General features: G+C 46.4%; 1 protein-coding gene across 5 annotated transcripts in view; it reads left to right on the forward strand.

Moving 5' to 3' along the window:
• The window catches only part of HYDIN (HYDIN axonemal central pair apparatus protein), a 379,729-nt gene that overhangs the window by 342,971 nt on the left and 22,074 nt on the right, over window positions 1–14,684 (forward strand). For all 5 annotated transcript variants that reach the window (XM_032326077.1, XM_032326076.1, XM_032326075.1 and 2 more), the window contains 7 exons: window positions 2,706–2,853; window positions 3,283–3,490; window positions 4,016–4,237; window positions 8,089–8,258; window positions 10,356–10,554; window positions 12,323–12,481; window positions 14,271–14,548. In XM_032326077.1, the coding sequence (XP_032181968.1) occupies window positions 2,706–2,853; window positions 3,283–3,490; window positions 4,016–4,237; window positions 8,089–8,258; window positions 10,356–10,554; window positions 12,323–12,481; window positions 14,271–14,548 (1,384 nt within the window). The remainder of the gene's footprint in view (window positions 1–2,705; window positions 2,854–3,282; window positions 3,491–4,015; window positions 4,238–8,088; window positions 8,259–10,355; window positions 10,555–12,322; window positions 12,482–14,270; window positions 14,549–14,684) is intronic.

The raw sequence follows: 14,684 nt of genomic DNA on the forward strand, positions 1-14,684 counted from the left end.
CCCTGCTTGTGTGCTCTTTCTCACTCTCTTTCTCCCCCTCCCTCTCTGGTTCTCTCTGACAAATAAATAAATAAAATCTTAAAAAAAAAAAAGAAAAGAAAGCAGACTACTAAAAAAGAAAAAAGAATAATATATAGCATGTCAGAAGTTAATCGCCTATTCCAGTAGGTGGTGGGAAAGTGACATTTGATCAGAGACCTGAAGGAAATAAAGGAAGTGATCACCAGGTCCCTTATCACATGGATGCAGTGTGTGTGTGTGTGTGTGTCTGTAAAATACAACTAAAGGAGAGGATTTTTAGTAACTCATTAGATTTTTATATTTAGAAAAATAATATACTTCATAATAAGACAATAAGTCTATTATATAAGGAAAATTTATTTTATCTCCACCTATCCTTTCCATCAAAGGAAGCCCATGTTAACAGCTTATTATGTAATATTTCCATACATTTCTTATACTGATACATAGAAGTATGTGGGAGGAGACTGTGATGTTCCAGAAGGTTTCGAACAAATAAATGGGCAGTAGAGCATAAGAATAATTACAGTCCTCTTTTTTAAAAAAGATTTTATTTATTTATTTGACAAACAGAGATCACAAGTAGGCAGAGAAGCAGGCAGAGAGAGAGGAGGAAGCAGGCTCCCCGCGGAATAGAGAGTCTGATGCGGGGCTCGATCCCCAAACCCCGGGATCATGACCTGAGACAGAGGCTTTAACCCGCTGAGCCACCCAGGCGCCCCAATAACAGTACTCTTGACTATAGAGAACAGATGGATGGCTCCCAGAGGGGAGGGGTAGAGGGATGGTGAAGAAACAGGTGATGGGGACTAAGGAGTGCTCTTGCCCTGATGAGCACCGGGTGGGGTATGGAAGTGGTGAATCACTATATGACACACCTGAGTCTGGCAGAACACTGTTAACTAACTGGAATTAAAATTAAATTAAATAAATAGAAACAGCAACAGCAAGGCGAACAGAATTTAATCTGGGAATGCAAAGGTGGTGCATTTCAATATAATGAATATATCAACAGATTAAAGAACAACCAGGTGATCATCTGAATATACACTAAAAAGTCATTGCAGAAATTCTTAACAAAAATTCTAATTGTAAGATAGGAAGGAATAGAGGGGGAAACTTCAATAGAGAAGACTATCCAAGGGCACCCGGGTGGCTCAGTCAGTTAAGCATCTGACTCTTGATTTCTGCTTAGATCATGATCTCAGGGTCATGAGATGGAGCCCCGCATGGGGCTTTGGGCTGAGAGTGGGGCCTGCTTGGGATTCTCTCTCTCCCTCTGCCCCTCCCCCAACCCTGCGCACACACTCGCTCACGCTCACCCTCCCTCCCTCTCTCCCTCTTCCTCAAAAAAAAAAAAAAAAGAAGAAGAAGAAGAAGAAGAAGACTAACCAAAATCAAGAGGCAGATATTATACTGTGATTAAACACTGGAACCACTTCAGTTAAAAATCAGGAATTAGGGAAGGATGCTCATTATCGTCATTATTATTGAATATTTTCTTTGTGATTTTAGTTAGCAAATACAATAAAACAGGAAAATTCAAGAATTGGCATAAACATTAAGGAAAAAGAGACAAAACTATCTCATTTGCTGTTGCCGGTGACTTCTTACATAGAAAACCTCCAGAGGCTCTAGAGAAAAGCAAAACAAACCACTAGAATCAACAAGATAATTTAGTAAGCGGCTGGATGCAAGACAATTATGTAAAAATCAATAGTTTCTCTTTCTTTTAGCAATAAACACCCAGAAACAGAAAAAAAAAATCCATTCAATATTGACAAAACCTATATAATATCTAAGGATAAGTGTAAATGAAAAGCATAGGACTTATATGAAGAAAACTATAAAATCTTATTAAAATGCCCTCAAACAAGATGTGAACATTTACTAATTCTCTCAAGATTAAATACAAATTTAATCAAGTTCCAATTAGAATTCCAACTGATGTTGCCAGATAAAATACAAGATGCTTAGTCACATTTGAATTTCAGATAACAGTGAGCAATTTTTTAGTGTAAGTATGTCAATACAAGTATGTGTCATACAATATTTGGGACATACTTATACTAAAAAAATATTTCCTAAATCTGGCAGCCTTAATCCCAAAAGGATTAAGGCCAGAGGGAGAATTAGATAAAATGATTCTAAAGTATATGTAAAAAAACAAATGCTTTATAATAGTCAAGGAAAGTAAGAAAAAGCAAAATAGTTACAGAAGATGTATTCAGGCCCTGCAGGACTCTCACAACATACCTGAGCTCTGATTCAAAAGAGTGTAATGCAGAGACTATCTACAAATAAATGGGCCTTCCAGGGAGGGTGAAGCCCTCATTACCGAAAGCAGGAAGGCATTAGTTCCAAAGGAACAAAGAGAGAAAATGACGTCATCAGAATCACCTCAGACAGCTGCAACCAAGGCAGAGGGGCCACCCAGCAGGAGCAGGAAATTGATGGAATAAAGTTCTAGAAGGAGAGAGGTGAATCTCACCAGGGGAAACAGGTCCCTTGTAGAGCAGAAGGAAGGAAGGAAGGTAGTCAAAGACTGAGGAGCTTGGGAGAAGAGAGAAAAAAAGTTGAAATTTTTTTCTGTGAAGGCTTCCTCTTGCTTGAGGAGCAGTATCTGCTGAATGCTTCAGGAGCAGGCATGAGGCCTTCACTCAGGGCTGGTGTTTCTCCCACAGGCAGAGAAGCCAGGGAGACCGTGCACATCATCAACAAGGAGGAGCAGGGCTTCTCTTTTGCCTTCCAGGACAACTCCCGGTACTCCGAAGGCTTCAGCAACAGCCTGGTCATATGTCCCATGGAAGGTTGGATCCCACCACTGTCCAGGTAAAGAAAAAGTTCCCCCACAACTGCACACCCCCACTACAGCAAGGGTTCTAGACCTGCTAGCCAGGAGAATCCATTTCCCCCAGAGCGCCCTGTATCACAGCTCTTCCAACTCTAAAATTTATATGAACAATTCCATCCCTGTCCTCCTTATTTTCCATTGTTCATTTTCCTGATAAATTGTAGAACACTGAGAACTTTAAGACCTTCTTCTCAATATTTTTCACTCATGTTTATATTCTTTTCCTTTCTTTCTGTTATATTTGTGAATTCATAAAGCACTGTTCAGCCACGACTGGCAAATCTTCAAAACTCGTCGTAATTTGGAATGACCGTGCCTTTTCCTCATAGAGCATCAGGCTCATATTCTTTAGCAGGTTATACCAGGCTGGCCTTGGCAGCTGATCTGCTGTCTTCTTCCCCAACCAGGTTCCCGGTTGATATTTTCTTCACACCAAAGCAGGAGGGAGATGTGAACTTCAATTTGATCTGCAATGTGAAAAAGAAAGCTCACCCTCTGACTTTAAATGTCAAGGCTGAGGGATACACTATGAATGCAGAGGTCAGGTGCAAGGACAGGACTGGCTTGATCACTCTCCTGACTCCCAAAGAGACAAACATTATCAACTTCTATGAGGTAAGAGCGTGAGAGAGCCTCGATTATTCTCTCCCACCTCTCCCTCTCTCTCTTTCTCTGGTTCCACACTGGCTGGGAAAGGAAGTGCAAGGGAATGTTAGCTGTAGCTCTCTGTTTCATATGTCAGGGAGACCAGAAGAACGGCACATGCCAGAAGCATCTCCACCCTCAGAAAGCATATAGTTTTGATGTGAAACTTATTTTATCTTCCAGGGGGTGGAGAGATGGTAGGGCAGGGAATAATACTTGATTTCAACATACAGGAAGGATGTTTGTCCACCAAGCATTGTCTAAAAATTAAATTGCCTTCTTACACTTCAGGTATGAGCGCCGCCCCCCATCATTTAGTAGCTCTCGGTGGAATATCTGACTACATTAAGCCCATGATACTCAGCTCACTAACATCATCCGTCATCCCTACCTCCCAAATGATACTTTTCCCCAACATCTTACATATCCTAACCCCGGAGAAGGGAGCCATGATTTGCATTCCATCAACATACTACTCTGTTCTCTATCACTCAGGTAGAGTTGAATGAATGTGTTCAGTGTGAACTCAGCTTTATCAACACTGGAAAATTCAACTTCAGCTTCCAGGCAGAGCTATCTGGCCCCAGATCCCTATTGCAATACTTGGAATTTTCCCCCATCGATGGCATTGTGGATGTGGGCCAGACTGCACATGCCTCCGTGTCTTTCCAGCCATTTAAGAAGTGTGTCTTGAAAGGCCTGGAACTCAGAATCAAGGTGAGACCATTTAACATCGTCTGACCCTGAAAGCATTCCCAGCACTCTCTCTTGAGAGAGTAATTCTCCTGTATGTTCTTTGTCTTCTCCACCCTTCCAGAAGCTCCTGGAGAGTGGTCGTGTTGGAAACAGTCTCACAATCTCTAGTATAAAGGGTTCATCCACAGTTGAGGTGCCCAGTGAATAAGTGTCCATTGCAAAGCAGTGGACCCTCCATGCACTGCAATCCTATGCAGCTATTAAAACGAATAAGGGATATGGGTGGCCAGTGCAGAAGAAGTAAGAGAGACAAAATATGTATAGCATTTTCCAAGATACGTCACTGAATGAAAAACCAAGGATTCATGATGCCCGCAGGAATGGCAAAGAAGGACCCCTGGAGAGCTGCTCTCCCGTGGTGATGAGAACACTGGCAAAAACTAGCAAAAGCAATTTTTTCAGAACTCTTGAAGTTAACCAAAGGCTAGCAAGAATCCTAGGATCATTTATTCAAGAAAAATGGCTTAATTGTGTGTATATGCCTCTTTTTCTTTATTCACCTGTCGATGAATGTTCAGGTTGTTTGCACATCTTGACTACTATGACTAGTGCTACACTGAACGTGAGAGTGTTAACACCTCTTCAAGATCCTGACTTCAATTCTTCTGGGTACTAAAGCCAAACAATGACACCACAAGAAAAAAAACTATGGGCCAATATCCCTAATGAATATAGGTAGAACAATCCTCAGCAAAATACCAGTAAATCAAATCCAACAATACACTGAAAAGATCACTTACAGCCAAGTGGGACTTACCTCTCAGATGCCAGAATGGTTCAATATACAAAGACCAGTTAATGTGATATCTGACATTAACAGAATAAGGGATAAAAATCACATGATCATCTCAATAGAAGTGGCAAAAAACATTTGACAAAATTCATGATAAAAATTCTCAACAAGGGGTGCCTGGGTGGCTCAGTGGGTTAAAGCCTCTGCCTTCGGCTCAGGTCATGATCCCAGGGTCCTGGGATCGAGCCCCTTGTGGTGGGGGGCTCTGCTCAGCGGGTAGCCTGCTTCCCCTCCTCTCTCTTTGCCTGCCTCTCTGCCTATTTGTAGTCTCTGTCTGTCAAATAAATAAAATCTTTAAAAAAAAATTTCTCGACAAACTAGGATTAGAAAGAAAGTACCCCCAACATAATAAGGGTCATATATGAAAATCTCACAGCTCACCTCATGCTCATTAGTGAAAAGCTAAAAGCTTTTCCTTTAAGATCAGGACCAAGGCAAGGATGCCCACTCTCACCATTTTTGGAAGGCCTAGGCAGAGCGATTAGACAAGAAGAAGAGAAAATCTATCCAAATTGGAAAGGAAGAGGTAACATTGTCCCTGCGTGCAGACAACATGATCTTATATATAGAAAACCCAAAATATTCCATTAAAAAATCTGTTAGAATTGGGGCTTCTGTGTGGCTCAGTTGGTTAAGCCTCTGCCTTCAGCTCAGGTCATGATCCTGGGGTCCTGGGATCAAGCTCCACATCAGGCTCCCTGCTCTTTGGGCAGTCTGCTTCTCCCTCTCTCTCTGCCTGCTGCACCCCCGCCCCATGCTCTCTCTATAAAACAAATACATAAAATCTTTAAATTAAAAAATCTATTAGAATTAATAAAATAATTCAGTACAGTTGCAGAACACAAAGTCAACAAACAAAAATCAGTTGCTTTCCTATACACTAACAAGAAACTATCTGAAAAGAAAATTAGGAAAATAATCTCATTTACAGTATCACAGAAAAGGATTCAATTCTCAGGAATAAACTAAGGTGGTGAAAAACTTATATACTGAAAACTACAAACACTGATGAAAGAAATTAAAGACACAGACAAATGGAAAGACATCCTGTGTTCATGAGTGGAAAGCCTTAATATTGTTAAAATTTCCATGCTACCCAAAGCCATCTATAGATTCAGTGCCATCCCTATCAAAATCCCAGTGGCACAAATACAGGAAAATAATTCTATGAGTCATATGAAGCCACGAAAGACCACAAATAGCCAATCAATCCTGAGAAAGAAGAACAAGGCTAGAGGCATCATTCGCCCTGATTTCAAAATATGTTACAAAGCTACCATCATCAAAATAGCATAGTACAAGCATGGAGACAGACACATAGACCAATGGAACAGAATAGAGAGCCCCAGAAATAAATGCACACATATACTGCCAACCAATCTTTGACAAAGTTGCCAAGTACCCACCATGGGAAAGGAGAGCCTCTTTGGCAAATGGTGCTGGGAGAATTGGAGATCCATATGCAAAAGAATGAAACCGAGCCTTTTACACCATGCCCAGAAGTCAGCTGAAAATGGTTAAAGACTTAAACATAAGTCCTTAAACCATAAAGCTCCTAGAAGGCAACATCAGGGGAAAGTTTCATGAACTTGGTTTGGCAGTGACTTCACGGATAGGACGCTAAATGCACAGGCAACAAAAACAAAAATAAAAAGTAAGACTATCTCAAACTCAAAAGCTTCTGCACAGCAAAAGCAAGAATTGACAGAGTGAAGAGACGTGGTCTTTATTCATATCCTTACAGAAAATGTGACTGACAGGGAACCAGGGAGTATAACAATTGGAACCCAAGGTCAGCTGCTGGCCAGTCCATAATTTAAAAGGACATGGAGTCACAGTACAGTCTAAAAAAAAATTTTTTTTTCATTAGAAAAGAGTAAAATTCCTAGTTTGGAACTCAAGGGCAATGTTGCAGCCATCTTACCTGGGAAGAGGCAGGCACCCCACCTCAGAAGGAGCCCATCACTTTGGAGAAACTTCTTTTTCAGAACTTCCATGTCTTCCTGAAGAAACATGACACACACATCATAGTACCTTCCTGCTCTAACTGGCAGAAGAGTCGAAGGTGGTCAATTTTAATCCTTTCTAGGCAATCAGTCACAAAATATAAAGACTTTAAAAGCCTTAAGCTGTTTTTCAGTTTATAAAGTTGCTTATGAAAACTTGTGCCAATGACTGTTATAATGCTTTTTCTAATGATATTTAGGATACATAGTGGATATTTTGTTTTAAATAAATTTTCAGCTTCCAAATTTCATATTCTTAAGTTTCTGAAGAGCAAATTAAGTTCATGTCCCAGTAGGCACCTGTGTCATCTTACTGAGAACCCAGGGATGACCCATTCTGTTTCTATCTTCCACTCTTTCACCCTTGACGTAGGGCGTTTTGACTTTCTTCATTCTTGTCCTTTCCTGGTTGCAAGGTGGCCATTCCCCCCTGTAGCCCTAGGTCTGCATTCAAAGTGCAAACAAGAGGGAAGAGCCTGAAGGCAAAACAAACAAAAAACCAACAACCAAGCAACTCAGCTCTCTCAGCAAGACCACCTCTGTATTCAAAATAGGACACCCTCTAGTCCTTTTCTGTTTATATCCAGACGACCAGAACTATGTCTGAGGACCACCCTTAGTGTCAAGGAAGGACAGAAACTCAAGTGTTTTCCCCCAGGCGGGCGCATTGGCAGCTAAGCAGGGTCCTGCCAATAAGGAACCCCTGGGAAGCAGATGGGGGACAGTAACCCGCAGTGTCCACCACACCCCTGCCTTCCGGCTGAATCCTCGCTGCCAGAGCCAATGCGGGGTCTGATTGCGACTGTCTCACTTTGCTTTCCTCAAGTAAACAAACTTCTAACCTGTGAATCAGATTCTCTGCCCATGGAGTCCTAGCACCTGAATTTATTGTTTATTTTATTTTATTATTATTTTTTTTTAATCACCAACTGCTTTCCTCCTTCACCTGGGGACTCAAGGAGCCCTTTGCTCACACATGTAATCCCTCTTTTCCTGCCATTGCCTCCCCACAGATCAGCCACGGCCCGACATATCTGTGCAGCCTCTCAGGCTGCGCTGTGAGCCCTGCTGTTAATTTCTCCTTCACCAGCTACAACTTTGGGACCTGCTTCATCTACCAAGCTGGGATGCCCCCATACAAACAAATCCTGGTTGTCACCAACAAGGAAGAAACGTCTATGAGGTAAGCGGTCTTCCTGGAGCTTCCAGATGAGTCTGTAGCTCCTCATGGGTCATACAGGTGAAGTGCTGTCGAAACAGAAAAAGATTTCGGGAAAGAGTCAAACACAGCTGGGCATGAATCCTGAGTCTCCTTTCCCCACCAATACTACTTGGGTAGCCATGAGCTGCTCTGCTGAAAATCTTGAAATGAGGAGGGCAGTGCCTGATGAGAGGTTCAGCGGCTTCCATGTATTTTCCCCACATAATAGATGTGGAAACCAAGGTTTGAAGAGTTAAAAAGTGAATTTCTCAGGCCATTACTTCATAATGAATAACAGATCTATACTGAGCTTAAGTCTTCTGATTAAACTCTAGCCTCTCTGCACCATCGCGGTGTGGAATGTTCCAGTACGGGTTTCTGGGCCTTATTCCAGACCTATCGAAAAAGGATTTCTAGAGACTAGCCCAGAGACCTGTGTTTCCTCAAGGCTTTCTAGGTTAGTACTATGCAGTAGAACTTTCCTGGACTCTGGGACTGTTACATGTCTGTGCTTCCAATATGGCAACCTCCACGACTGCATGCGGCTGCAGAGCACGTAAATTGTGCCTGGTGCAACTGAGGGACCAAATTTTTAGTTTGCTAAATTTTAATGCATTTGAATTTGAATTTGAATAGCCACAAAAGTCTAGTGGCTACCAGCCACTAGAGAGCCACTAGGTAGATAGCATAGGCCCAAGTTTGAGCTCCAGCTCTTCCCTAGCTGTGCGACCTTGGGCACATGTTCTCACCTCTCCTCGCCTGAGATGGTGGATAATAATAGAGCCTCTCCTATGGGGCTCTCAGGAGGATTGAATTAGCCCCCAGAGAGAGCCCTAAGAGCAGTGCCTGGAACATAGGCGATGCTCCGTTATGGTTGTCTGCTGCTGCTGCTGCTGCTGCTGGGATGCTGATGGTTATCATCCTGAAGGGGACCTTACGAGAGTGTCATGTAATCGATTGGAAATGCTCATTAAAACTCTTATCTACCTGCACTCTTTCCTGCATGATTTAATTCAATCGGAAAGGCATTCAGTTACGTGTATTGGCCTAGCAGGACTCCTTCTCTAAATACCTGGAAGACAGACAAGGAAGTACTGAAATGGGGAGGTCTCGTGCTTTCCTACCCACAAGTGGACGTAGAGGGGACATGGTCTTCGAAGACGCCACGTAATTGGGCGATTAGTGATAATGAGAACAGATCGCCTTTGTGGAGTGTTTCCTCCGTGCCCTGCTTAGTGACTGACTCAGTCACTCTATTCCATTTAATGCCCCCAACAGCCTTACGAGGTAGCTGTCACTGCCCCAGCTTTACAGATAAGGCAATAGAGGCTCAAAGGGCAAGTAACTTTTCTTAGGTCTCATGGCTGGTTAGTGGTTAAGAGCCCAGATCCAAACTCCTGTGTATCTGCCTCAGAACACACACTTCTCTCTTCTGTGCTTTGCCCCCCCAGTTACTTAGGAAGCACTTCTCCTCCTCCTCCTCCTCTTCCTCCTTCTCCATTTTTTCCTTACAGAGAGAGAGAGAGAAAGCACTCTCACAGGGTTGGGGTGGGGCGTGAGGGGCAGAAGGAGAGGGAGAGAGACTCTTAAGCAGGATCCATGCCCAGCATAGAACCTGATGCAGGGCTCGATCTCAAGACCCTGAGATCATGATCTGAGCTCAATGAAGTTAAGAGGCAGACACTTGACCTACTTAGCCACCCAGGCACCCCAGGAAGTACTTCCTTCCTTTGCATGGAACAAAGGGCCATGGCACTTTTGAGTTTGAGGCCCAGTTCTGCCAGGATCTCTGGGTGTGATTTGGGGTAAGTAACTTGATTATGCCAGGGAGCCATGGCCTGGACCACTGCTAAGGTCCCTTCCAACGCTTAACTCCTCTGACTCCAGGGCAGAGGGCAGGAAATCCATCAGTACCCAGCTCAGAGAGATAAGGGGACAGAATCAGTCTTTCTGGGGGACTTAAACATGTGTTCTGACGTCTAGGAGCACAGGCTGGTCCTGGAGGTCCTCTTCCTTTGTAGACAAAATGGAAATATGAGCACCCTCTAACTTCCACACCTTCCTCCTGATTTTCTGCAGCTTAGACTGTCTGTATACCAATACCACATACCTCGAGGTGAACTTCCGCGTCGATGTGATAAAGCCAGGAAAGACACTGGAGATTCCAATCACCTTTTATCCTCGAGAAAGTATCCAATACCGAGAACTCATCCCCTTTGAAATCAATGGGCTCTCACAGCAAATAATTGAAATCAAAGGGAAAGGCACTGAAATGAAGGTAAGAAACCTTGATGAGATCCTCGGGCTTGGCACCCTCCTTTTTGCCCTCCAGCCACCTGTGCCCCCCTGAGCCCACTCTTCCTCCCCCTCTCCACCTGTCTGGCCCCCAAGCTCCTCTGTCAGAGGCCAGCCAGTCCCACTGAAGGGTGAACTGTCCAATCTGACTCTTCCTCAGACCAAACTTCAGTGAATCATAGGCTACGAGGAGTCACGGGCACCAGAGAAACATTCTTTTTCTTGGAGAAGTTTGAGACTATCAGATGCAGAATCCCACGCACGGCCTTCTCCTCTTACATCAGGGTGTGTTTTGTTTTCAGGTTTAATAGGCTAGATTTGTTTTGCATAGCAATTTATTTTGGCTGTGTGTGCAGATATGCATTTCCTTTCATTAAGGAAAGGAACATCTTTCCTTAATGCCACATTGAGTAATGTTCTCTGCCAGACACAGGTCCCAGGATTATGTTCGATTGAGGACATGGCTTCTAAGTAGGCGCCCCTAATGAAAGTCCTGTGCTAATCCCTTTCTCCCCAGTGTCTGGTAAACCTTTAAGGTATCTGTTTGGTGAGCATATTTGCATTTTACTAGGACATTCTGGAAGATGGAAGGCTTTCCCAGATGCTCAGAAATGCACGGGACATTCCTGCCACAGACAGAGAAGATGGGGGAGGGCTGGGAGGGAGGTGTCCCTGGCAGCCTTCCCATCAAGCTAGAGGAACCCCAGGACATGGCCTCCTGGTGTGTCTGCACCCAAGCTGGACGGGCGGTGGGGGGGGGGGAGTCCTCTTCTGCTCTCACTGCTCATTCAGTCACTCACTTACTCTGTACCCACGGTGTGTAGGTCCTTTGGGGGAAATCCCAAGGGGACCTCCAGGAGGACAGGCTGCTGCTAGGGACTCTCAGCTTTGGAGACCGAATGGAAATGGCTGGATATCAAGAAAGCTGAGGAGTAGGGGGTGTGCCCTTTAGGGACTGAGCAAATGACAGTGACCCACGCAGGGTCTGCTGCAGAGTCCTGCGGGCCAGGCCCAGCCTGCCCTTGATCCATCCCGGCCAACACCAGGATCAGGGCCTTGTGAGGACTTGGAAGCGTGTCCGCCGCGGCACCTCTGCAGCAGCCATTGTAGTCTGAATGCTGGGCTCCTGTCACTCCTCCAGGCTCTCCCTCCTGCCGCCTTCTAGCCTGTCTCCAGAGAGACGCAAGCCAGAGCACTCCCAAAACACGTGTCTGAGGGGGTCACCCCGTGTTGTCCTGGCTTCCCACTTCTCCCAGCATGAACCCACTACCTGCCAGCCTGTCTTCTTAGGGCAGCCCTCGTTCCCGGCCACAGGCCTTGACTGAGCCACTCCTTTGACTCAGGGCCTTGCCACAGAGTGTCCCCCTGCCCCCAGGGTGCCCTCCAACCTCACACCCACCCCGACTCAAACTGTCTAGATCCTGCCCTTCCTTTAGCTCCCTGGTGCAGTGTAGACATGCCCTCTCAGGGACGCCTCCCCAGACCCCCCAGCCAGTTCAGCCTCTGAATGTGCTCTCAAGGTACCCCGAGCGTTGCCTCCACAACCCTTCACCCTGTTGTAATTGTGTAGTTGTGTAAGGAACTGCTTAGGGGTTCCTCTATGCCCATGAATGTCCACTCCCCGTATGAAGACGGCGGGACACGGCGGGAGATGAAGCACCCCCGCCTCACCAGAGCAGATGGGTCACGCTGGTTACTCTTCTCCGTAACCGATGAACCCCTCCATCCCTGCTCTCTTTCCTGTTCCGCAGATTTCAGTGCTAGATCCAGCCAACAGGATTGTGAAGTTAGGAGCTGTCCTGCCAGGACAGGTAGTGAAGAAAATGGTTTCCATCATGAACAACAGCCACACCCAGCTCACATTCAGCCTGTCAGTCCTGTTCTCAGTTCAAGAACTCCAGGAACCCAAGGTTGGTGCTCAGGGCTCCCGGCGGGCCCCTCCCTCGTCCCGATGGTATGGATGACGGTGCTTGCCACGCTGACCACCCCTACTTCTCGCACACCTGCAGTGTGCCCGGCCGTTCCAAGAGCTCCCCACGTGCCACCTCGGAGTGTCCTCCCAAAAGCAGTGTGGGGCTGGTGCTTTCTTTATTCTCACTGTACACAGAAGGACACCAAGGCTTAGAGAGGCTGTACACTTCGAAAGGGCAGCAAGTGAAAGAGAAAGGGACACGATTCAGTAGATCCGGATTCTCATGATCATATCTATCCTATAAAAGTCACAAAGAAAACCATTTTCCCCATAATCTCACACCCAGAAACAATCACTTGCCAATGACCGCCTTCTTGTTTTATGTCCACCCAGCAGAGAGACAGCGAGATCGAGCTCTGGTGTCTCTTCTCACAAGGATTCTAGTCCCGTCATGAGGCTCCCACTCTCAAGACCTCATCTAAACCTAATTATTCCCTAGAGGCTGAACACCACTCACATATGCATTTGGGGGGGTCACCATTCAGGCTGTAGCAAGGTCATATAACATAGACAGGTCTGGTGGAGTTTCCAGTCTTCAGGGGTCAGGGACCCAGAAATAATACCCGAAAAGTGTAGAAACTGCAGAGACCAGATGTGAGTTGGGAAAGGGCAGCTCAGAGGACAGCTGGGGCTGTTGGGAGGCCTCACGATGGAGGGAGGCCTGCACCAAGCTAGGGTGAGAAGCGAATGCAGGCAGACAGGTTGGGGAGAGGTGCGCTCGCAGGCAAAGCTCCGTGTGCTCCGGAGACTCTGCTTCCGGACGTCCAGGTGGGAGGCGGTACAGCAGGAGACTGTGAACCGTCTGTGGGTGGCCAGGAAAATGGGCTGGGGAGCTAACCAGAGCAAGAGAGCCGGTGGGCATCTCACCCCGTGGCCATGCTGCCATCCAGAGACAGGGTCGACTTGTTGCTTCCATTTCCTCATTCATCTTAGGCGACGTCCTCAGTGCCACTGGGCCGGGGCCCCTGACCTTTGGGCCAAGCCACTTTTGTCTCTTTCAGGGATGAGTAACCTGTACTAGCTCGGTGGCCTTGGGCTTGGCCTTCAGTGTCACAGTGTTTGCAGAAATCGCGAAGATCGCGGTCCCGGTGCAGTTTCTCGCTCATCTCACCCCAGCCGCCGCGGTCCTCCGCTCTGCACCCCAGGGGAGCACAAGCGCCAAAGGAGCCTCGGCTTCCTTAGAGCTGACTTTCATTCATTTCTGCCAAGACAGAGTGGGAAGGGGAGATGATAGGAATTGAAACAGCAGTTCCCAGACTCCAGAACGCGTGGGTCAGAGCACTTTTGATGATGTGAGTTCCAGGCTCTCCCAAAATTCAGTCGGCCTGGGGGAGAACCTGGGAATCTGCATCTGAAACAGCACACCAGGGAGTGTGGTGCAGGGAGCACAGGGAGTCCTCCCTGGAAAGACATCAGAGCATTGAGCGTTTTCCATGTCCTCTTATCGAACTCTTTCCTCCACCGGAGAGTAGGGGTCATGTGCTGCAAGGGGCTGGAAAGAGAATTAGCATTTGTGGAATGCCAATTACCATGCAGATGATCTGAATCTTCACATAGAGTAAGTCACAGAAAGCTTAAGTAACTTGCCAAAGATGACCCAGCCAGCGGGAGGGAGCAGAATGGGCTCTGACCCCTGGGCTGGCGCAGCCCTAACAGCAAGACCCAGAAACGGATGCCCCAGACGCCCCCTGCCCTCAGTGGCTGAGTCTCACTGTGCTTCTGTCCAGGTCCTCACCCTGATACCCTTCCACAACATCACTCTGAAGCACAAAGAGGTCTGTAAGCTGGAAGTCATCTTTGCCCCGAAGAAGCGCATCCCTCCCTTCTCTGAGGAGGTGTTAATGGAGTGTATGGGGCTCCTGCGTCCCCTCTTCCTACTGAACGGCTGCTGCCAGGCCCTGGAGATCTCCCTGGACCAGGAGCATCTCCCCTTCGGGCCAGTCGTGTATCAGACACAAGCTACACGTCGCATCCTCATGTTGAACACGGGTGACGTGGGCGCAAGGTAGGAGAGCGGCGTGCCCACCCCGAGGCCAGCACAGCCCTGTGACACTGGCTATGTCCTCAGTCTGGACAGGACATCTGTGTTCCAAGTCTGGCCGCTTGTTACTTCTTTCCCCTCCCTTTTGCATCCCCTCCCT

Source organism: Mustela erminea, chromosome 19 (genome assembly GCF_009829155.1).
Source record: "Mustela erminea isolate mMusErm1 chromosome 19, mMusErm1.Pri, whole genome shotgun sequence".
Classification (NCBI taxonomy): Eukaryota; Metazoa; Chordata; class Mammalia; order Carnivora; family Mustelidae; genus Mustela; species Mustela erminea.